General features: G+C 46.4%; 1 protein-coding gene and 1 long non-coding RNA gene across 2 annotated transcripts in view; one reads left to right on the top strand and one right to left on the bottom strand.

The window, feature by feature from the left end:
- Positions 1–22821, bottom strand: part of PNPLA2 (patatin like phospholipase domain containing 2) — a 28796-nt gene extending 5975 nt beyond the window's left edge. The window contains exons 1-8 of the mRNA XM_053944918.1: positions 22487–22821; positions 7303–7535; positions 7051–7116; positions 2890–3099; positions 1927–1987; positions 1175–1342; positions 619–751; positions 84–206 (exon numbers count right to left, since the gene is read on the bottom strand). Of these exons, the coding sequence (XP_053800893.1) occupies positions 84–206; positions 619–751; positions 1175–1342; positions 1927–1987; positions 2890–3099; positions 7051–7116; positions 7303–7535; positions 22487–22673 (1181 nt within the window). The 5' untranslated portion in view covers positions 22674–22821. The remainder of the gene's footprint in view (positions 1–83; positions 207–618; positions 752–1174; positions 1343–1926; positions 1988–2889; positions 3100–7050; positions 7117–7302; positions 7536–22486) is intronic.
- LOC128789224 (uncharacterized) lies at positions 22119–25266 on the top strand. The gene is made up of 3 exons (XR_008431353.1): positions 22119–22192; positions 23194–23303; positions 24907–25266. It is a non-coding gene; the product is annotated as an uncharacterized LOC128789224 (long non-coding RNA).

Raw genomic sequence — 25266 nt, 5'->3', positions numbered from 1 at the left:
GGAATAGAGTCTCTAGAATTCAAAGATGTAAGGGGAAATGAAGGGCCCCTCCAGAACAGTGCTGCAAAGAAAAGCAGCCATACCTGGCTGAAAGATGGCTGCCCAGTTTCTTCTTGGCTTTCTTCACTAGATAGTTGCAGATTTCTGTCATCTGCTCCCTCATCCATCTTATATCCTCAGGGATATCTGGGAGCCATTCTAGCAACCTGTAAAGAGACAGGAGACAACCATTAGCTGGGCCATGCAAAGGAATATGATTAAAAGAGCACCAGCTCCAAAGTCTCTCTTAAGGCTCAAAAATTTATCACCATATTCTGGGGCAAGTTCTAGCACACAGCAATCTTCCTTCAAGCTGGAAGTAGTGGTTGTAACTAAATGATATAGGAAGATAGGAAAAGTTTGGGGTTCTTTGTTTTTGTTTTGTTTTGGGGTTCTGGTTTTGTGGGGGTTTGGTTGGTTGGTTTTTTTAGTCATATCTGGTAAATGTCAAGAGCTTCTTCCCCAGAACACCAGCAGTGCAGAATTAGAGAGAATCCCACTCTGGCCAAACACTACAGCTACATGAAATACTTGTCTGCACTGGGAAGAGCACCATTGAGGGACCAGCCCAAGGCTCACCTGACAGTGAAGGAAACTGCAGACTCCAGAGGCAGCATGTATGGGACCATCATGGCCATGGCCACACGCACAGGCAGCATGTTGCTCAGGCCAGTCAAGAAACTTCTTCTTTCAGCACAAGCCTCCAGGAGAGCTGAAGGCAGAAGAAACCATGGCTGAATATCCCCAGTGGGACACTCTTTTCTTGTCATACTTCAGAAGTTACTCAGCCTGAGGCTGCTACCCCCCACTTCTAAGAAAATCTTGCTCAGGTTAGTAATTCCCTGAGCACAGCTAAAACCAGCAGCTTTCACCTTTATCAGACTCTAAAGGAGTGAGCAGCAAGACCCTCTCCTTACCATGTAGAACACTGTCAAATGAATCAACTTCTCTCAGTCCAGTATGAGCCACAACTTTATCTGAGACCTCCAATCCATCTAACCTTCAGCAGGTGTCATTTCAGTCCCTGGGCATGACCAACCCCAGCTATACACAATAACCACACATCCCAGTAATCTTCTGAGGCAGACCAGGCAGCACAGGAAGATTACCTGTGATCTCTCCCTTTGAATCATACCTTGGTTCAGTCTGGGAGGCAAGTGTTCAAAGATATGCTCTTCAACAACAGCAAGGGCAGTGTTGTCCTCTAGTTGGTCCTCAGCTTCTGTTTCTTCCTCTTTCTTCTCTCCTGGAGGTGCTTCTATGGCAAGGAGAGGACGGGCAGGACTTGGACGATGAAGGAGACCTGAGAAGAGAAGTTATACTGTAAGGATGACACGAACCAGCTGCCCTGCCTTTAGAGTGTCAGTCCTTGCTTCAGCCTAACTCCCCTCAGGTCCCTTTTAAGTTCCGCAGGCTGCTGTTTTGCAGAGTTTTGTTGCTATAATCTGCCAGTCACCCATCTTGCAGGCAAGATTTCCCACCTGCGGTGCAATCCCAGTTATCCCGGACACGAGGTGGCAGCAAGCGCACACCCAGCGCTGCAGCCGCTGGACACAGGAGAGCAGCGCCCAAGTGTCTGGCACTGGGACCCTGAAGGCAGCACCACACAGACCCAGCTGCGCACGGAGAGCAGCAGGGTGTCTGCAGGAGGTCCAAATGGCACTGCTGCCCAGCAACTGTGTTGGTAACTGCAAAGGTCACCACTCCACCTCTCCTTCCTGAAGGGCAAGACTCATTGAAGATTATTCCATACCCTAGTATATGAGGGACAGTTCAGTTCTTCCTTTCCTCCTTTCATATGCACCATCAACTACTCTCAAAGCCAAGGCACCAACTGTGGCACAGAACAGACAAATCAGTGCACCGTAGAAATAGCCAGTGCCTTACCATTCTTCTTCAGGAAGTGCAATGCATCGCGATAGCCCTGCTTGCACATATCCCGCAGCACCTGTGGGCAGAGGAAGGAAAGTTTCATGTGGAAACTGGTTGAGCAAATACCTACCACAATGTTGGCTTCAGAGGAATTCTCCTGACTCCTGAGCTATCCCAAAAAACAAGTTTCATTCTTGCTAGCCCTGCTCAGGCTTTGAGCAGGAATGGGAGGTATAGCATTAATACATTGGCTATGGGAATCACAGGACAATTTAGATTGGAAGGGACACCTAGAATCCTACTTAAGTGGGGGCACAGAGTTGCAGCTACCTCACTGCCCCATCAACAGCTGATGCTGCTGTGGGCATCCTTCAGGCAGTCACTCTGACAAGCAGCCCAGAATACTTCCCTGCAGGTGCCAGGAAGGGCCATTGTGTTTGCAGATATAGCCAGCTAAGACTAGAGAGGGGGTTGGAAAAAACTTGCCCAACTCATTCAGCACATGAATGCATGCTTATTATGTCCAAATGTCAGGGCTATCTGGCACTTGCATCTTCTCAGAAGTACACAACGTTTGCAGTGTCACTTGCTACACTGATATAGTAGAAAGGCTTCATACTGGCAGCTCCATCCCTACCTTAACACACTGAAGTGCGCATTGGTTCTGATGGTCAATACATCTTTGTTTACAGTGAGCCTAATTTCCAGGCAAAGACTACTCTAGAGAGAGCACCATAGGAATGCTGTCCAAGCAACTGCTACCACCTGAATTCCATATATTCAAGTAGAAAATGAAGACAAACCCTTGTGCAGGTGCTCAAGGTTTAGCAACTCACTGGGCTGATAATGTCAAGATTCAAGACAAAGCACGAGATACAAAACTAACAGTGTCTGCAATCTTCTCCTGCCAAAGTGCACACAGTATAGCCAGTGCCCAAGATCTGTGGTCCCCAAGTTTGGTGTGACCAGGAAACTCACCTGTGGCTCCGGAGGAAACAGGGCCTTTGAGAGGCGGTAGAGGTTGCGGAGGTTGAACTGGATGCTCGTATTGGTGACTCTCAGCTCGTGCATATTTGTGGAACTGTCCCGTGGGCAGATATCACTCTCTCCCGAGAAAGGAGACACTGTGATTGTGTTCTTCAGCTCATATTGGGGCAAATTGTCAGAAATCCCTCCATCAACATATCTCTGAAATCAAGACAAATGCAGCAATCTTCATTCTCACAACTGATCAAGGAGCTATTTTACTCCATGTCCCTCTTCCTGTTTGTGCCAACAACTTGGGAAGAGAATGGAATACATACCCCAGCACCCCAGCATTGGAGGAATAAAATCCAGTAATAGCGCAGCTATGTTGTTTATAACAACTCCTTTTGCTATGTGTTTTTTATTGCTTGAGTGTGCTGCTTACAAGTGTTCAGTAAGAAAGGCACATTCACTTGTGTGACTGCTGACTGACATCTCCTATGCAGTCTGACTGCTGTGCAATTAAATAGTAATACACACCAACAACTACATGCAGTGTAAATTAGCACTGATCTAAGCTGTCACACTGTGACATTGTGCCATTTTTCACTTGTGTTCAAAATGAATAAGCTCAGACACAAGTCCCCACTGGCAGAAGGTTTGTTACCTATGAGTAAAACCAGCTGATTTGTTGCTAGTGGGCTTACCAAGCAGCAATCCCAACACATGCATACACATTGGGAATCCACTTGCTCTGGTGTGATAACAGAGCACAAGGGACTTCTGGTTTTGCTCTTAACAGGCACCCTTTTATCAGAGAATGTTCTGTACTTCTGTACCATAAACACATTTTTTACCCTTGCAGGAAGGGCAACCCCAATAATATGTTCTCAAAACATTCACTGGATACTGTAATTGCATAAGGAGCTGAGCAAGACAATCCCTTATCACAGGTTTTGGCAGAGTAAGCAACATGCAAAAGATAACAGGAAAAGGATGTTGGTCACGCCAAAAGAGAAAGAAGCTGGGGGTCTTTGCAGAACAACAATTCCAGCTCTTGTGAACCTCAGCTAAAGAAGAATTCTGCTGGTTTCATATCAGGGTTGATCCTGCAAGCCTGGATCTGTTTCCTTCCTTCCCAAACACAAATCATGATTCAGGGGCTATGCAGCCCCACAAGTAGCAGCTCTAAACATCTTTCAGCGCTCTGCTGGGTGAGAAGCTGAGCCAGTAGAGGCTAAACCCTGAGGCAGAGCACAGAAACACTGATTGAAGGAGAAGGTGCTCCATTCTGCATCTTGCTTTGTCTTGTCTCACAGGCAGACTGACCGCCACCATTGCTCTTTTGCTGCACAATGCCTAGGAAAACATCGGATGTGTTGCCTGGAGGGTGCTTTGCACTTTGTTCTCTCTTGCTCTGGATGACAGACAAGATAGAGACCTCAAGCAGCTTCTCTGAACCTGAACAGTTCATGGGCTGAAAAAAATTGAATTCAGCTATAGCAAGCCAGATGCCATTGATGCAACAGGGTCAGCATGGACTGCACATTCCCTTCTTGGGAGGCGAACTAAACCTCAGGGCTACCTTTGCATAGAGCCTACAGCTTCACAGGAGACGGCTTGTGATTACAGTTGTAGGTACAGCAGCCCAAACTCAGAGCACAGGACATTTTACCCTCATGGCAGCCCTTGCTCGCCAAACACTGTGTCAAGAGAGGCACTTAGAGACTCCTACACCACCTGAATTTGGATAGTGAAGGAAGTGTAAGGACAGGATAGATTAAACTCAAGGGTAAGTACATCCTCTCAGATCAGTAACTCATCTTGCTCACAAGATGTTTTCTGATAACAGAGATGCCAACAATCAATGGAACCCTCTCTCCCATTTAAAGTGGGCATCAGTGTTCCCTAAGCCTAAAGCAACCACAGCAAAATGCCATTGTCATCCTCTTCCCAAAGCTACTCCACTGAGAGCCAGACTAGGCACAGCTGGAGTTGGAGACATCTGCCTGACTCCTTTTGCAAGGATGAGATTCCAGAATGCTGAGTGGGACCAGAAGAGCAAAGCAGGCAGCATGCACTTTGTTTAAAAAAAAAAAAGGAGGTAAGCTTTAGCACTGGACAACACTAGTTTTGCAGTAAGGATGCAGAAGACACATTTTCCTGAGGGTGGCAGCATGACTGCACAAATGCCATTAAAAAAAAAAGGCTCAACTGCAACAGAGATGACAGGCAAAGCCTTCTGACTCCATAGAAATCCAGGAGTACACCTGCACACGCCACTCTCTGGTCTACTGCTTCCAAGCAATGCTGATTAACATTCCTCAGTAAAGCTCAGCTGCCACTTCTTTGGATTTGCTTGAATCTCCAGTAACCTAAGTGTAACCACTCTCCAGCCTCCTGCAAAGCCCAGAACAGCCCAAAACCACAGGCTGGAACCACCAGCTGCCTGCAGGCACAAGCAGCAGCAACTTTAGGGGATGGCTCAGACTGGGGTGACCACTTCCACTCCTTTATCATGTTCTCCTGTGCACAGGGTCCCTCACAACCATGATTTGACAATCAGCTTTGTGACCTTTGCCAGGGATTCATCTCACCCACATGCTGCAGACAATTCACAACTATTGTCTGTGTTGCCAGGTCAGTTACCAACTTTTTGATTTCTCAATGTTTAAGTGTTTAGGGGTTTTTAAATTCCCCTGCCCATCTCCATCATCCACTCCATGAGACTACCAGATCTCAGAGAAGTGAACACTGGAAAAAATTTAGGAAGAAGGCAAAAGATAGATTTTGCACCTTGCACACAGAAACATTGCCTTGAAAAGACATTGCTTTGTGCCAGGCCTGTCAGTTTATTCTGTGGCAAATACAGTCACCACAGGCATGCTAGGAAGCATGCATTCATTTTCAAAACCATTTCCCAAGCTCATACCCAACCCAATTTAACCCCTTACCTCATCTGCAATCCCCCTTCAGAGCCATGCTTTTCTGGGGAAGAGGTAGGAATTAAATTTCCTCATCTCATATTTCTTCCCCACCTTTTCCCATGAGAAGTTATCCCTCAGTGTGCCAGGGCAGCTGCACATTCCAGAAACCCTGATGTTGTACACAGTTTTGGAATTGTGAGATTTTTTCCTGATGCACACTGACCTTAATTAGCCCTAAAGAGGTATAAGGCAAGAGCCACTGCTATGGTCCCACCAGCTGAAGGGAAAAAGCCCTGGCTGCAGCTGCTGATCAAATACCAAACCATTACTGATTCTGTCACTTCTCTGAAGGGCTGGATAACACTGGACATCTCCTCCAGGTCATTTCCCTGACCAACATGCTTGCACAAGACAAAACCAGCCCAGCTGTGTATTATGTAGGAGCAAAACTGACCTCACTTTTAGGACACAGGTAGCAATCAGAACAGATTTGATGCTGTGCTCTGACAGACAGAGGCACTTCGGACAGATCACTTATGGTAAATCAGGGCACATATTTTATAACAGTTCTTCCTCTCACTTTTGACTGTGTAGTTTGCAAAACCCCTGTCTTTTAATGTGTTCATTAACCTGTGTAGCACAAGGGAGGCCAAGCTCAACCAGGAGACCCTTAAAACATGACTGCAATATCCAGAAATGCTGCAGCTCTGCACAGCTTTCATTTCTAACATGCCAACACAGAGGGATAAATTGCTCTTGGACACAATTTAAAGAAAGCTCTGGTGTGCAGCAGAGCATTATTGTCAGAGAAAGTACAGGAAGAACTCCATGGAAAAGAAGGCCAGTATCCACACCACTAGTTAAAACCCTGCAGAAAGTGTCAGGCACATGGGAGAGGGACTACACTCATCACTTTTATCCTGAGCCGAACTTCTTTCCACATGCAGACAGCTGGAGCCTCAGTGATGGAAAGTGTTGTACCATGCAGCCATGAGAACACTCTAAGTCAGCCAGCCCTTCCCCAGACTGTATGTATTACTATATGTTAAATCCACTGGTCTTCGGGATATTTATAGGCAACTGTGAGCAGCAGTGGAAAGAAGGCCTATCCACTGCTGGAAGTTGTTTATTTGGGAATTTCTTGTGTCTCTTCAGATAAATGCTGCCAGCAGGCATGCAATAACATTGTCAAAACTTACTCATTAGTATGTAATTTAATGAAGGACCATCTTAGGATCTTACTTACCACTCCACGCAAGGTTGGAGGTATCAGCCCACAGTAGACAGGGATAAAGGTGCTGCAGATACAGGCCTGAAGGAGAAAGAGATCCAGAATCTAAGAATCAGATCAAAACCTACTGAAACTATTACTGTTCTCAGAACACCATGCTGGCATGTGCTGACAATTATACTCCATTACTAAGGACATTTGGAGACCAAGGCAAAACAGAACTGCGTGTAGTTCCTGCCCAGCCCTCTGCAGTAAGAGTCCATTCACCTGGATCAGTTCCTCCTTGGAATTGAAGTCTGACAGTATCACATTTTCTCCATCAGAGACCCGTGTCAGGGAAATACCCAAACGTCCTGCTGCAACCTCATGCCCATTCTCTGGCACCACCTTGGACAGGGACATCCGAATGGTTTTCACCAAGTTGAAAGAGGGGTGGAGAGGGCCCAAGAACCTCTTCCGGGCTTCTTTTGATACCCGAATAATGCTGGCGCCGGCCTCACCTGCAACAAGACAAATGCACCATTAAATGCTACCAAAACCAGTCTTCTCCTTTACAAAACTAGGCACAGAAAAGCCTCATTCCCAGTTTCTTCAGAGGTTTCTCCCCACTGGCTAATCCACAGCTCAACCGAAGAGGTTATTTAGAGGGCATGTTATAGACATCATGGAAGTTTGCTGTCTTGGTCCTCACACACCCCCATCACAAAGAACCACCCTCCTCTTACTTATGTTTTATGAAGTCAAGGAAGATCATGTGCATCTGACTAAGGCCTCACACTGTTTTTTAGATCCTGTTGCATTGGCCAATGCAGGGCTGGTGAAAACAGACTGAGAAAGAAAACAAGGCTGATACTTCAACAGTTGGAGCTTATGGATAAATCTACTTCAAAACATATTACACTAAAACTTTTCTAGTAAGCATCTCTTTCCTGACAGGGAAACTAATTGTCAGCCAGTAAGCAGAAGTGCCAGAACAGGAAAGCTGGTGCTTTTCAGCTAAGTGATCTCAACTCTGCTGTGAATGTCAGCCACATCTCAAGTGAGCAAGAGGGACTAATGCTCCATTAGGCAATCAGAGACTTAGTTCCTCCTGCAGAGCCTCTGGCATCCCATCCCTTCCATATCCAATTCCACAGCACTAAACTAGGCCCTGATGGCAAGCAGGACTAGTGAAGGAATGCTTGCTTTACCCTTTCACACAGTGACCCAGCTGGGTTTGAGAAGAGGAGACATCCCAGCTGCACAAAAAGGAAGGTATCTGCTAAGCCCATTATCTCAGTCACTAGGAGTTCCATCTGGCAAGCACATCAGAGCTCTCCAATAAGAGAAAAGGATGGAAGGAAACAAAAATACAAAACTACAGCATGTTGCCCTTTACACTGACTGACTGCTGCCTCCACAGACATCCAGCCATGATGAGATACAATATTTCCTCTAAGTACTAGCTAATCACTGCCTTCCAAGGAGTGTCAGGAACATACATGCTTTTACAAATGAAAACTCCTCTCCAATCAAACTAAAGGTCATTTCCTGGAAAAGGACGAAACACTACCTGTTCAAGCCAACTGGAAGTCCCCTCATTTTGCTCTCCCACTCAGCTTCTCAATTGCAAAAACAAGGCAGTAGAATGAAAGAACTCAAGTCAGACCCAGGTTAATAAATACAATGGAGATAAGAGCAACAACCCTCAATGCTATGTTGACACATCCCAATCTTTTGCAATACACGTGTGCCAGCAACATGTTTTCCATCAATGCAGCCTGGAAACGTGATTCTAGGCTTAGGAAACCCACCAACACCAGTAGCTCAAGCATGCAGAGAACTGGACCCCTGAACATGACCAGAGATGCTGAGGTCAGGATTTTAGGCACTGTGAGGCAGCAACTTAGCAGAAAAGCCAAAGTTCTCCCTCTGAAGCAATTTTTAGCCCTGTAATCCCAGTCTTCTGTCCTAGAGCAATGTTTAGCAGTCTAATTCTGATCTTACTCAATTAGCAGTAAGCCATTGAGCCCAGCTTGTTTCAGATAGTAGCCACATAGTTCAACATCCTTCCCAACGTGGAAGAAGTCAGCCCCACAGAGAAACACTTTATAATCACTGAGACATTAGCACTCAAAACACTCCCTAAGACACCTTCATGTCTGTCAAGGGGAGGAAAAACACTGAAAGAAACTGCAATCAAGCAAAACTTTAGGAATCCCAGCCCAGCACCTTAGTCACATGGCCCCATAAAGGAAAATCCTCTGCACTGAATGCCTTGCAGGGAATTGTTGACTTGGTTGAAACCCCCATTGCGGGGATGAGTGTTGAGCATGCAGCTGAGGGGAGACCCCTGTATGCAAAAGCTGTGCTAAGGAGAGTGTGGATTATCCAGGAGATGGTGCTTGCTTAGGGAACGATGCTTTCAGGCTTGGCATCTCAGTTTGCAGAAAGATGTGACAGCAATACTGAAAACAACTGCAACCAAATGGAGCTTATGACTGTTTGAACAAAAATGTGAGCTGGAAGGGGTTTGAGGTTTTTTTTTTTTTAAGAAAAACAGGAGAGCAAAGTCCTGACTATGCCAGGAAACAGCACTTGAGGGGAACCCCGAGCTGCAGCTGCCTGTTCTGTTTTGTTTTGGGTTCCTTTTATACACGTGTGCGTACACACAGGAGCTTTGAGGCACTTGTGTTTAAAGATATCTGTGATTCTGTTGGACTCACTGAATCACTTGCACCAAAGCTGGATGTGGAATTGCTCTGTGGGAAGGCATGGGCACAGGGTGACCTGCAGCTTTCTGGGAAATTAGGCCTGCTGAGGGGTCAGCCAAAGAAGCCACGTTTATGTAGCAAGATCCATGACAAATGGCAAGTCCTCTTGGAAATATATTTGGGAGGAGAGAAAAGAAGTGACAGTGTTTTAATCCTGTTACTACCAGAAGTGCTATTCCAGGAAAACCGGCTCAAATTCTGTTTGCAGTCCATCAGAGGGAGCAGCTGAATTAGAGGCGGTCAAGAGAGACAACTCCTACAGGCATCAGCCAACAGCTCTTTATTATTTCTAGGACTAGTCCAGTGCCAAATGCAGCCCGTAGGAAAGCTTCTCATTGTTTTTATGGATCTAGTGATTCAGAACACAGAGTCATGTGAAAAGGTGAATTAAATTTGTATTTCCTTATTGAAGTACATACCAGGGGGCAGAAGCAATCCCTAATAGTTAGCAGTATTTGATGTGAAAACATTTCATTCTTACACCAATTAATTCAACACCTTTCCCTATACAGATTTACTAAGCCAATATTCCTCAAAAATGTTGTTATAATATATGCAGAATATTTCATTTTCATTGGAAAACCAACATTCCCCTTTACCCTCACCCCTATCATTGCCCCACTGGGTGTTGTTATACATAAACCCAAGTACTGCAGGGCTATTGTCCTTATCTAAATTTCGGCTGTGATGACGTAAAGGAGCATCACACAGTTGCGTCCTGAAACACCCTAACATGTCTCTTGCCAGAAAAGAGAGGTCATCTGCTCCCTACTCTGCTGATTTGTCATCTACAGTGGCTACAAGGGGCAAGGTAGTGGCACCCATGGGAAAAGCCTGAAGGCAGCTGCTAGCTCACACTTCATTTTTAAGCTATATCAATCCAGCTTCACATTAGCTTATTGACACAGGGTTAGAGTGTTCCCTTTAACAACTGACTTTCATCTCTATCAGTCATGCTCAACTCCAAAATAACCCAGTAACTGAGTCTGTAGTGCCTGGCATCCCATAAACTCTAACCTGAAAAGCATTCAAGCAGCATGTGCTATTTATAACAAACACCCCAGCAGAGCAGCCTGCTGTTACTCTGCCTCTGGGACAGCAGAGCTGAAGATGGATCACCTAAAACTGTTAGCCAGGCAGTTGGGAAAACCCTTAACTGCTCCTAAGGGCTCTGGGGTGAAACAGAAAGGCTACTCCAAACCTGTGCAGTGCATGAGGACGAGGACCATCGCAAAGCTTAAACACTGCACGACAGGATGGGTGACAAGCGGAGAAGAAGAGTTTCTTCAGACCCACATCTGCAGCAGCAGGGCTTTGGCACCAAAGGTGCCATGATGGTCTCCTATTAGACCACATCGGTATCTATTTGCCAGCCAGTAAAATCACAGATGACCCATGAAGTATTTAAAATGGAAAAAAGTGTCTAAGACACAGACAAAAATAGGAGCAGAGCAAGCTAAATAGGGGAAAGGGCATTCTGAATATTCAAGCCTGCAGCTCACCCATGACACTGCAGGTCCCTCTGGAAGAGCTCTGTGTCAGCACAAAGATCACCTGTGCCAGGGACATTCCCACTCTCTCCATGCCTAGTGCAACAGTAAATAGGATGGAAACTTAAAGGAAAAGTTCTCCAGCAGGGATGGAGAGCAAAGGACAGCACAGAAAGCTGTGGATGTAGGGGCAGCACTCTGTCCCTGCTGGCAGGAAGCACAGAGAGGTCACACCCCAGAGTGCAGATGCCATAACTTGCCTGGACTAGTGGGGCAGGCAGGAAACTGCAGATCCTCACTAAACCTGCTTCTCATTCAACACCAATAAATTGACTCCTTCCTACACATCAGCAACTCTCCTCCCTCATTCCCATTACACAGCTAAGGCTCCAACTGGCCCAACACACCAACAGCTTTGAAGGAAGCCAACTAGCAGAAGGAAGCACAGGTACTTTTGCTATTCCCCCAGGCCCTGGACAGCCCTATGCCTTGTTAGTTAGGGATCACATGACCAAGCTATTCTGATGTAAGATTTTCAGTACAGGAGTCCTGCCAGCCCTATGTACTATAACCAGGGACCTCATTCCAGAACTTCTTAAGTTCTGCTCAGCTCTCTGTTCTCTGTTTGTGTGATATTCAGCACAGATGTCCCTTTTAAGAGTCCCCAGCTAAAATTTTCACACTTTGTTTTCAATGCAGCTGGTTGCTGAACACTGCTGGAATTGTCATTAACCTACTGGTAGATCCCAGTCTGGAAGAAAATTTAGGAATAGGATGAGTCAGAAGGAATTTATTAGCATGATCTTCCCCAACATTAATTTATCTCGGTTGCCCGTCTCTTGCTATTTCAGCTGTTCTGTGCCACATATGTGGAAGAGCTAAAAGTCAGTCTCTGACAATGAGCAGAGGTTTCAGGAGAGCTGTTCCATGTTCTTCCCAGGGCACAAATCCTTAAGCTGCTCGAGCTCAGCATGCACAGCTCATGCACTTGCTTCTTTTCTAAGTACTGAGAATAAGCAATGCACATGTTTTCCTGCCTGGCCTCTCCCAGGAGATGATATAGTCCTAATTGCAACACACTCCTGTCACCAGCCCAAAAGAAACCCACAAAGCTATAAACAAGAGGGACCAAAACAAAAGTTTTCAAACTGACATCTAGAAAATAATTAACAGAGAACATTATTGGATATTTCCTCATGGGTAGCTCAGATCATCATAAAGCGCCCGTTTGTTCATCCAAGGAGCAGTGCACAGCAATGTGCCAGTGACCCAAGAACAGCCCCAATTCTTGTGGGCAATGACCTCAGTTTGTGAAAGATTCCACTGCTTGGGTAGACTTCTGTTCCACTTTCCACACTCGTGCTGAAGCAACCTCATTTCCACTTATTGTCCCAAGAGAGCAAAAACATTTCAGCCAAGCTAAACAAAGGCCAACTTGTCCTGAATGGGAACTTAACCCAAGATGTTCTCTGAGGGTCCATCTGAGAGGCCTGAAGACATGTCAAAGGGGGCTCCAAAGACAAATCCATGTCAGCAGGAAATAAAGAGTGATGTTTTACAACTGGCCCTTATTAGACATGTTCAGATGATAGCTGTACCCCATTACTGGTGACAGCTCTTTAATTTCCATCTGAAATCCTGGACAGACACCTAAAAGCACTGGCTGTGGAAAGCATATCCCTCACTGGCCAGAAGTTGTAAAACTGCTGCTATTTGACACAAATAAAAAACACCCATTTTCAAACATTTAAGGCTAGGGGATGGCTGCTAGCAGTGAAGTCTTCAAAAGCACCAACTCTTTTCTCATCTGTGCACATCTTCCTGTAAGCCCATTTGATTGAGAAACACCATGTACCAAAACAAGCTGTTTTCCCTAATTTTTGTTGTTCTGATGTATATTTTTAATTTTATTTAAGGTCTTCACTCAATCCTCCTCTCCAACTATTTTGCTAACAGGTAAGAAACAGTTCAACTCACTTGGCTCCAGATAAGAGATACGGGAAGGAAACTTCTCTTTTTATTTTTGGTGATACCTAGGAAGTAAACACAACTCCCCTCACAACCACACCCACTCAGTTTGCAGACAGTCCTACTGCTTGACCAGCTGTTCCCTGTGGCAAGATCAGGGGCTCTGTGCAGGGATTTAACCTCAGAGCTCAACAAACAAACCATTTTGTAAAGCTGAGTTCTTGGAAAGCTTGGCCACCAGCTGTACATAATGGTGTTTCTTCCCCTTTGCTCTGGAATAAGAGGCACTGACACCCTACTGGAGCAACTCCTAGGGATCCCTGTTAGACTAGAGTCAGCAACACCTATTCTGACCTCACAGGTAGGGCAAGTGCAAACACCAAGAGAAAGAGACAGCTTTTCAAGTAAGGCCAGCTCTTGCAGCCAGAGGCAGATGCTAAAAGAAGGTCTCAGCCCACACTACCTTCTGGTTCAGATTCTTCACGCTCAGCATTGCTTAGACCATACACAAAATGTTTGGCCCAAGACAGATTGTGCAGCAGGAGGGCTACGTAAATTCAGATCATATGCAATTGCTTCAGAACCAGAAGCCTCCCTCTTAACATGTTTGTCCCAAGATATTTGCTTTTCTATTTCAACTTGGGAAAAAAAAAAAAAAAAAGCTGTCAGTTATATTACCTGTTTAAATAAAGCCAAACCAAAAGGAGACATTTTTCCCATTTGAGCCAAAAGATATGGTTAGTGTGCTCCAGATACCAGTTAACAGATGAACCAGAACTATTGCCACATGCTAAATATGAGGAACATAAGATGAAGATCTGCTTTTAAGTTGCCAGGGTTAAGTTGCACAGAGCAGCTCACGAGGCAGCCACAGTGACTGCCACATGACCATCCATCAGCTGGTACCTGCAGGGTAGGACCCTCCTGCAAGCCCATGTGCAGATGCACCACTCATACCTCACCTTAAGGCCCATTGTTCTGCTTTTTACAGAAGCAAACAGGGAGAGCAGGCATAAGAACTCACAGGCCTGATGATGTCTCTAGCTAAACTTTTGCACTGGACTTGATGAAGTGCTGGCACACCAAAGCCTCACTAGAACTGCTCTTCTGCAAGCTGAGACTTGCTTTGTTTCTGCAGTCAGGACAGGAGCGCTTATTTTTGCAACACAAACTCGAAAACAGCACAGCTGCCGCTGTGAAACAATCAGTAGGAAGGCCAGGAGGCAGCTCAGCAGCCAGCCAGGATTGCTCTGTCACAACCACAACAGCAACACCCACCAGCCTAATCTTTCTCCACTGTAATGCCCTAATATGAGGCTTAATGCTGCATTTCTGTTCATAGCATTAGAGAAATTAAATTACATTACAGTGCATGAAAAGGAAAAGCTGCTCAGGACCCCAAGCAAGCTGAACTGAAAGCCATGGTCCATCTTCATCCATGCATCAATCCCCATCAATGCTATAGTGCAATTCAGACAGCATGGGATGACACGAAAAGGGTATTCACAGACTAAACAAGGTGCAGCTCACATCCTTGCTGCTCACTTTGGACCAGGTAATACTGAGTTTGAAGCAATTTTTTCAAAAACAAGTACTCATCCAGAGAAAGCTAGTGGAGGGGAGAAACAGACCAAAACCCATGTTGTAATGAGAAATTACCTTTCTTCTCTGGTCTGCACAGAGGCAGAAGTGGTGGCTTTTGGTAGCTATCAGCCTAAGCCCTGCAGAAAGCTTTCCTGTGGGCTTCCAGGTGGCAATTGTTTCATGCTCAGAGACAATACCAGAGACATGCTCTGTTGCACAGCAGCCTTTCTCCCTGTCCTTTCCACTGTACACTTGTGTGACTGTTAAAACCCTAATACAGATGAGAGGAACAGCCCTGACACCCTCCACTGGCTCTCAGCCTGCATCATGCCAGCTCTCATGCTCACAAGACTCATCAACAGCTCCAATCCACGCCAAGCCCCTCCCTGCGCACTTGTGAGCGCACTGCCTGCTGGGCCCATTTTGCGCTCCCTTCTCAGGCAGGTCAAGTGTCACCTTACATCCCAAACTCTTCCACACTGGCCCTGGCATAAGCACGGCAGACTCCAGCAGGGAAGTGAGAATCAACAGCTGTGTTTCCAAAGCAGTCCTCTGGCAAGGGGTGTTGGCATTTTGCTCTAGAATGATTCTCCTTTTGTTGGAGCACCATCAGGCAGATCACAAGGTTAGGCAAGAAAATCTAGAAACTGATGCTACCTTTCTCCCAGAGACACCAGCAGGGGACCCCCAGCCAAAACATGACTGAGGTTCTGAAAACAGCTGCATGAGCAGGACAGGAGCTGCTCACAGAGGGTTGCAAGGACCCTGGCAGGGGAAAAGCCTCTGCTCAACCCTTCTTGCAGAGCTGAGCACACAAGAATAGCAAGAGATGGATGTTCAGATGAACATTTGACACGACCTCTTCTGTGTGCAAGAATATGGCTAGTAGTTAAATGCTTCCCTTAAACATTATTTTACCAATCCTGCTATGTAAGAACACTAGGATAGATAAATCAATGTAAATCTCTGAATTTGTGCTGACAGCCCACTCTGAAACAGGACTCCAAGTTTTTCCATGCATGGCATAACTATGGCATGAATCCACACTCTGCCTCCATAATACACTGGAATTTTTTTTTTTTTTTTTTTGCCAGGCCCAGCACAGAATCAGTTGCATTCAATGCAGCCAGCAAGACTGGCCCTTATAATTAACATATGTAAAGGAATTCCTGATTCATTTACACCCTCAGATGTTCACCTCCTCTATTTCAGGATGCTAAACTAGACAATCCACAGGACTGGCAAACTCAGAGATTGCCAGAACCTCCAATGCTACAATGATATTCAATCCTTTAAATCCTAAGCCTAAAAAAGGCCTCCAAAACCAATATCCATCCAAACAAACATCAGTGTATGAAGAGGAAGAGCATGGTTTATTCTCAGAAGAAATCCTCCAGGCACAGCATAGCTAAAAGCCTGGGAAACAGTGGCAGAAGACACTTCATGAAGCTTGCAGATTCCAAAGGTCTTTTCAGGCAGAAGTCATCATTGGGGATTTGGCTTTATCTGTGTCAGAAAGCACGACCAGCTCAGTTCTGGGAGAGTGCCAGAGGGCAGCACAAAGCCCTGGGTTCAAATAAAGCTACCAGCTCCCACACCTGATGTAACACACTGCACCGCAGATCAGCACAACCTCAGGGACAGAATCAGGCCCGCCACAAGCAGCTGTATCACAAGTGACAAAAACTCTCTCCTCCAATCCTCTGGCCTTTGTGGCTACAAATGGCAGGGCTACAAAATCTCCAGCAACATTTCTACACTCCCAGGCTCACTAATTGCCTCTCTCCTATGTGCTCCTTGGAAGGGATTTTCTACTGCCTCAGACTTTACCACTTCAAGGACACATTTTGCCTTTTCCCAGGGACATGGACTTATTTAGGGCCTTCCACATGGAATCATTTCCTCTACCCCTCCTTTTCACTAGCTCTCACTCTGCTTTCTTGACAAGGCACAGACATATACACAGGCTCTGCTGACTCTCACATAACTGAAGACACATTCTGACTTTCACCTCCAGTCCCAAGAACACTTAGCAGAAAGGAACAGAACAAGTATTAGAGCTGGGCAACAAAGTGTAGAAGTGCAGAGAATTCAATGGAAAAGTGGCGGCCACTTTGGAATTCAGCCACGAGTAGGGTTTATATTGCAAAGAGCAAGGTGAACAGGAGTCACCCACTCACACTGCTCCTTGGAGTAAGATTCCTGAGCTTTTGCAAAGGTCCTGTAATTAGAAGGCCCACCCATTCCCATCTCCAGAAAGAAGGAATGCTGACTAATTACCATTTCCAGCCCTTCCATGGTCCTCTTCAAGTTCAGTGGAAACTAAGCACAGAAGAGGTGGAAATCCACTCCAGCCAAGCCAGGGAGCATTTCATCTGTGCTTCATGGAGGACACAGAGAGAAACATGAAGAAACACAGTGAGCAGGGGCCCAACATCTGAGTACAATTCCAAACTCACTGCACTGGACGGTAACACAGCGCCCCCAACAGACAGGAAACAAGTACCACCAGCTACTGGACATGCAGGCAGAGCTGTGCTGTAACCATTGCAGCAGCAGGAGTTTGGAACTGAACAACACAGCAAGAAATTTGAGGAAGGCCTTTTGATTTATCAGTACTAAGCTTCCAAACACAATCAGTAAGTGGACATAGGACCCTGAAGAACATACAACAGCTTCTCCTATTTTACACAGAGGACTTGCAGTTGCCTTGAAGAGTTTGGGAAGCTAAGAGGCAGAAAGAAGTGGAACAGCTCAGACATGCTGCAAGTTCAAGAGATGTGCTGAACCTACGTGTCAGAAGAATGACCAAAGACCTGTTGTGCTGTTGCCAGTGACACTGCACAGCTGCTGCCATGGCCAACAGCAAGGCTGGGCACCGAGCTGCTCTGCACACCTGCTGTCTATGTGGGGTGCCAAAAAAAATAAACACATGCCTTGCTAGGACTGGTTTTTGCTAGAAGTGGCTCCTTTGCTTCCCTTACACTCACCAACGAGATACCTGCAAGAGCACTTTTTCTTACAGAAGCTTCCATATTAGAGCCAGGCAGACAGCAGGAACAAGCTCCTTCCGCCCCATCAAGAGGTCCTGCAGGGTGCTCTGACTGCCAGCTTACTTCTCTGGACACCTGATCCCACAGCCTTGTGACTGCTGAGGGCACTGATCCAGGCTCAGCAGCTTCTCCACCACGCCAGTGAACATTTACGTTTATGTCAGCAAAGAACATCTCCCTCCCCTCCACCTCTATTTCCACCACAGAAAAAAACTTTACCATTTCCAAGAAGCACCAGAAGGTTCCCCATTAATTATATCAGTATTTCCATGTAAGTACATAAAGGTGTCTCTCCTTCCTGGGCTGGGGCTATTGACCTCAAGAACTTTTTCTCCAGAGAGTGCCTCTGCAGAAAGTACAAGTACAAAGAGGGACCTGACTACTGAGACACCACAGATGCTACAAAACTTTCTTTCATGTCCATGAACTAGATCCATAGTTCTCTTCACACAACCAAAAAAGACAGCATCACATATACTTCCCCTAGGATAAGCATCCTGATTCATGCTTTGGCCAGCATAAACTGGCATTGCTCTGAGGATTCCACAGACTCCAAGCTGGTTTATTTCTCTCTGTCAATCTCGGATTTGGTGTTAAGATTACACAAACACAGAGAAAATAAATCTCTATAACTGTGCTTGCACAACATATGACCAGTTCTTAAGCCTTTGCATGCACATAATCAAATTGCAGAAGCACAACATTTAAGATGCTGATATTGCTAATTATCTCACTTTGAAAAGGTTTTGTTCATTGGGCTTTTTTTTTTCTCCTGCTATCCAATGGAAAACGTCTCTACAGTTCAGCAGCACATTTGCTTGTGATCACATGGTGACAGCTGACAAGCAAACCCAAATGTCAAATAACTGTTATTTCATCTCACGTCAAGCCTGAGACAGAGCCCTGATTAAGATAACAATTTAAAATAATTAAATTTTAAAATGCTGTAAACAACCCAGGAAGTGGTCTCCAAAGAGCATCCCAACAACGCTACTCAATCTAGTAACACACAGCTTCCTTTCTGTATTCTTAGTACTAAAGCATCTCATCAGCTTGTTTCTTCATTTTCTGTTGACCTTGTCATGCTGTAGGAGAACAGCTAACTTCAACAGATGGGGTTTGATAGCCAGCTTTGCATTTGACAGCAGAATCCACCCCTTCCCCCCAAAATAGAAGCAATTCAGCAGTTCCAACCCACCCTCAGACAGGGCTGTCTAGGACAATATTAACATGCCACACAGACAATTGAGATGCTGTTGGTTAACTATGAGTCAGAGGGCCCTTAGTACCAGCTCAAAGACAGCTTTTCAGTGATTACAGCTTCACATCCCATCATTTATTCAGGCTGCTATGCCCCCAAAGCGGGCACAACAAACCCCATACAGCTCACCAAAGTGAGATGATTCCAGACCTTACAAAAAATACACTCCCTACTCAGTATTAGGGATGAAAGAATCCTGCAGTAGCTGCACTTTAGCATTCCTCCTGACTGAAAAAGGATGGTCTCACCATGTCACATAAGCCAGTTTTTCTCATCCAGGCCGGTGACTTTCAGATTTATACCAGGTGACCATCCTCAAGGCTCCACACCTAGAATTTGTGAAAAGCTGCAGGTTTGGAGGTAAACACAAAGAGGAGAGTGCAATGCCAGTATGAGAACTTTTCACTTGGCACATAAAGGTGCATTTCCTGGCGTGCTGGACTCCAAGAGCCCCAAGAGATGGTACAGGCATTACAGAGGCTATTTTCCAGAATACCCTTGGGGCAAGAAGCTATTCATGCCACAGAACTGCACTATCAAGTAACTTGTAAACACAGGAGACTGCCCAATGCACCTTGATAGCCATACAGATTATTCTAGTGGAAAAACTGCACTGCTTTTTCATGCCAGCAAACAGAAGAACCTCAAAACTGGGGAGAGAGCACTTCAGATGCAGGGCAACATCACTGCTGTAACCTTGAACAACAAATCCAAGATCCCTACAACTTAATGGTAAAGTGCTTAACCAGAGCTAGGCAAGGTCATATCAGACTGCAAATACCTCCTGATCTCTTATATAAATATAAGGTGCCCTGCCTAAGTAATATGCACCAATGGTGTTTTCTTTGGTATTCTCAAGCATGCCTTTGAAGCCCACAGTGTGCTCTAAAGGCTGCAGATCACTTGGTCAGGGCTTTCAGTTCAGTGTCACCCCATAGCAAAGCCTTCCTGTCCTACACAAATGATGACAGTAAGGTCTTAACTGAAGGAGAAGGCAGAATGAGTTCACAGGCAAGCTGAACAAATGCAAAGGCCAGAGGGAAAAAAATGGAAAAGAAACCATTAAATGGGATCTTATTCTCTGAAGTCAAGGAAGATTTCTGCTCTCTCTGATCAGGGTCTCAAAAGATTGGACTCAAAGAAAAACCCCAAAGGAAGAGGTTTTTCCACTCCCCTGCAAGTATTTGTCTCTGCACAGTACAGTCTTCTTGAGTTCACAGGCTTGAGGACACTATCTACCCACAGTCAAATAAGCAAGGCTTCTGCAAAATTCCCCCATTCGTCATTCATCAAGAGACACTATTTAGCATTCTAGTGTCATGGACAGGGCAACTGACAGTGCAGAGCAGCAGCTGCCATAGGGTTCAAAGCCCATGGGCTACCACCTGCTCTCAGCAGCACAGCAAACATAGATACTCAGGACCCTATAAGAGCCTGTATGAGAATGAACTGCTCTCCTAGTTCAGGCTTAGCTGTACCTTCTGCCCTGTCCTCTTTTACCCCCATGATTTCATTCTAACCTCTGGCGCTCTGCCTGGAAGCTGCACTGTCAGAAGGGTTTATGACACGGACAAGGTACAGCGATACCACAGCACAGCCATGCACCCCATGTGCTTTTACTTTCAGAAGTCAACTCTGTTGCCTTAGAGCTGCTCTCTACCCAAGATACATGTCAGTCATGTAGGTGAGTCAGAAGAAAACAATTCCAGAGAAGTCAAACAGAAAACAGAACTGGAACACCCAAGACCCAAGCCTTGGTTAGCTTTGAAGAGCATGGTTTACCCTCCTTCAGGGGGTAGGTGAATACTTCCCAGAAGGTGGTCCCTAACCCTCTTACACTCCCCCTGTACCTCACAGGGAGTGGGAAAACCTATTCTGATTCACAGAAAGCTCTACCAGTCTGGATGCCTCCCTCACGGCAGTGCCTGGCACACCATGGATGCTCTGGTCATATAAATAGCCAGGACAAAGTAAACATGGTAACAGGATTGCTCAGCACTCAAGATGGCATCTGAGCAAGGCAAAGAATTTGGGCACTACCATCACAGTTGTGCTACACCTGCAAGTGGCAGAGGGATCACCCAGTTAGGGAACTAATTGGGGAGTCACCTCTTCAACAGAAGTAACAGAAATTAAACAACTAAATCCCTGGCAGCTACCTGCAAATGGATCCCTAGACAGGAAGGGATTAGGGACTATTATTCCTTGGCAACAGTAAAAGTTGGCACCAAGGCATCACTACAGGCTTTGAGATCTCAGACTGGGGTCTGAACAGCTGTTAAGAGCTCCAGAAGTTACGGTTGCACTTCACTGGGCATTTCTGTAAACAAAATGCTCAGGAAGGGAAACTTCAAACCTAACTACACAGAAAATGCTAACTTTTGCTGCATGAGGGCTACATCTCAAAATGGAGTGCCATGGAAAAACACCTGTCAAGGTGAGAGAACTTCAAGCAATAAACAGCTCTGGCTGCCCTTAGCTCTAGGAGAAGCTCTGAGACTAAATAAATACACCTGATTGTCTCACACCACAATCCCCTTTCAAGCTTAAGAAACTTTACTGCATTTGTTATTCTCAACATAAAAGCTTACAAGTACAGACTTTAACACGTGCTTGTTAGCTCCCTCCCATATGTAAAATTTAAAAAAAAATCCAGGAGGCACCACAGACCATTTTCTTCAGCTGTTCCCCAGGCATACGGACATACAACCTACACTGTGTGCTTGCTTCAGAGATAGCATTTTAAGGTTATTCTATAACTTGAAAACAGAGATAAAATCTAAATAACTGGAGATCTAGCTCATGCAAAGGGCAAGAGAATTCCTCAATGCCCAAGATCCCAAGGAATAACACTCTTCCAGAAATAAACACGCAGACTGAAGGCTGTGCTACTCAGAGATGCTGCCCGGCTCCCATCTGCACACACAAACTCCACGTCTCCATCTCCAGCCGCTTCACCTCCCGTTCACAGCCCCCAAAGGCCAGTGCCCACACGACGAGAGGCTCCTCTCCTCATCTAGAGCCCCAACAGACCTACACCCTAGCAAGGTAAACCCACAAACGGAGCACAACAAGTCCACGCTATACACGTCTGGGTGGGTGGGTGTCAGAACCAGGATCCCCTGTGCTGACCTCCCTGACCTCAGCCACCCCTCAGGGACCGGGGCGGGGGGAAAGGCCTTAAAAACAAAGCGCCGCTCGCCCTTCGGGAGGAGGCGGGCGCAGCGCTATTTACACGCACATACATATATACACCCACATCCCCTCGCTGTTGCTCTAATTAACAAATTAGCAGTAACGAAGGGAAGAGGCGAAGGAGCGCCGGGCTCGGCCCGCGCTTACCGAGGCAGGCGCCGCTGACGAGGGCGGTGGCGGTGAGCGCCCCGGCCGAGGCGCCGTACACCTTCTTGGCGTTGGCGACCAGGAACGGGGCATGTTCCTGCAGACAGCTGGCCACGCCGACGTGGTAGACCCCAAGGAAGCCGCAGCCGGCGAAGGAGATATTCCAGGTGGAGTCCAGCGGGAACATGGCCTCCGCGCCCCGCTGGAGGCGGAGGGTACTGCGGGGAAGCAGCAGCAGCCGCGGTGGAGTAGTGAAGCCGCGGGTCTCTTCCCGCACCGCCTCGGGACGGGCGGGACAGCCGGGAAGTGCTGCCGCTGAGTAAGCGATCACAGAACACGGCAGAGTCTGCAGCTGGGAGAGCGACGCCGGCTGCCAATTTTATACGCGGCGGCCCGGCCCTCGGGCCCGCCCCCGACATGGCCACCGCCCCTCGGCAGCCCCAGCTCGAGCGCGATCGCCCGGCCCCTCCTGCCAACCCTTCCTCCGGTGAACCCCTCTCCCGGCCCGGGGGCATTGCGGGCACTCGCCGGCCGCCCAGCCAGGGCAGCCGTGCCAGCGCCGCCCTGAAGCGGCAAGGGCCGAGCCAGCTTCTCGGAGGGAGAAGGCTGCCCCTCCCTGTCCCGGGACAGCAGGCTGTCCTTCCCTCACGGAACATCCTGATTCTTAGCATCTACTCCAAGTCCTCGGGGTTTCCTTTGTTTTTCAGGGATCGGGCAAGAAACGTGAGAGAACAGGAAATGCTTTCCCCTTTCACAAAAAGCTGAGGAGTCAGGAGGCAAGTCTTGTCACAGCAACAGGGCAAGAACTGAGAAAGAGGTAATCCCCTTGTCCCCCTTCAAAACTAATAGAATCATTGAAAGGGACCCACAAGAATCATCAAGTCCAGCTCCTGGACCTGCACAGGACATCCCCAGGAGTGTACACCATGTGCCCAAGACTATTGTCCAAACACTTCTTAAACTCTTGTTAGGGCTTGTGTTGTGACCACTTCCCTGGGGAACCTGTTCCAGTCCTCAACCACCCTCTAGGGGAAGAACCTTTTTCTAATATCTGACCTAAACCTGCTCTGACACAGTTTCAGGCCATTCCCTCCAGTCCTGTCACTGGTCACCGGAGAGAAGAGATCAGTGTCTGCCTCATCCCTTCACGAGGAAGTTGTAAACTGTTGTATACTAATCAACAAAACACACAAAGTTGCTTACCTTTGCTTACCTTTTCTCAACATTTTTTTTCTCCACATGCCTCTAAGCTCACCAAAATGCTTACAAAATTTAGTCAGGGCAACTGTGATTTTCAGCAGTACTTCTGCACAAGGTCACCACAGAGCAGCACTGGGTGAGAGGCCAGTGCTAGTTGATCATCAAAATAGATTTCAGAAGCTGTAAAGATCCCCTTACCATAAACAATACAGACTACAGTCATCCAAATCGTTAGGTAAGTATGAAAATTTACAGAGACATCAAAAAGATCAGCATAGCAAGAGAATGAGCTGCTCTACTCAAAGCTAGGAAGCAAAATCAGCAGGAGGGAGGTTTGGGGGATCCAAAACAAAAAGCATACATTTTTAATGGAACCAACATAGGGCAAAAAGCACTTTCTACCAAAGTTTAAAAAACTACTTCTTTAATTGTGGCATAAAGCAATTTGAATTAATTTTCTTATTACTGGTCAGAAGTTTCTCACTTGGGATAATGTTAAACGTGTACTTAACAACTCTTTCACCATTTATGCTAGTGGAGGTCATCCAAGTAGCCCCTCTTCAAGTTCCTTCCACTTGAAACATCCTTTCAAATGATACGAGGGAAGCTAATACCCTCCCCTAAAGAGTGGCCATCAGGTTGCAAGAACAGCTGTTTAATGCCTCAGTCTACTGTCTCACAGTCACGTGATGGAAACTAAATTCAGCAGGTAACCCTTGCATAAGTCCAATATTTGAGTTCAAGTTAGACATCATACTCCAGCCTCTACAGACAGAGCACTCTTTCATTAAGTGTTTGCCCTTTGCTTTCATCAGACAGGCAAGTGTACAGCTTTATCTTTCTTTCAGGTCCTGCCCCCAAGCCCACCACTTCACCTAGCTGCCAGGAACTTCCCTTTATACATAATAACATCCTGGAGTACATAAAGAATTAACCCTGCTTACCTTAATCCTCTCTCTATAACCTTCTTGCCCTTCCTCTCATACCCCTAGTTGCTTTTGTATCTTCCTTCCTCCCTTGCATTTGATGTAGTTACGTAACCCTTGTCAGTCCTCATCTCCACCTGGAGAGGTGAGCCCTGGCACACCTGAGCCATGACTCTCTTACAGGTCCTTAACACCAAGGCCATCATGGAGTTTCCACCCCGTGCTTCTGGTGACACAGAAAGGTATTTTCATGTAGTCAACCCCAAAGGAAACATTGTGTCTCCCCTTTTCCAGAACAGGGATTGTTCTGCAGAAGAACTGGTCACCGGGCTGTGACATGAGCAGAAGTCTGTGGCAAAACTGATTGCTGAACCTTGTCTGCCGATACCTCCCAAACACATGTAACCACGAGAACATCTTCATTCTGGAGCCAGCATTGTTCCCTCTTTTTCCAGCATTTCACAAGCCTTAATGTTCCTAGCGTGTCTGGAAAGTAGAAACAACAATGCTGCGACAATGCTGGAGTTAGTTTCACTTGATTTCCCAACAGCAATCTTATCCTGAGTTGTTTACATCACTCTGCCTTGGCCCTCAAGGTTACTTATTTCAGGAGGTTAATGCTGCCCTGTTGAAACAGGTCGATGAAATGAGCCA

This window comes from Vidua chalybeata, chromosome 6 (genome assembly GCF_026979565.1).
Source record: "Vidua chalybeata isolate OUT-0048 chromosome 6, bVidCha1 merged haplotype, whole genome shotgun sequence".
In the NCBI taxonomy this organism is placed as follows: domain Eukaryota; kingdom Metazoa; phylum Chordata; class Aves; order Passeriformes; family Viduidae; genus Vidua; species Vidua chalybeata.
The sequence above is the reverse complement of the archived record's forward strand: the minus strand, read 5'-3'. Positions and strand labels throughout refer to the sequence as shown.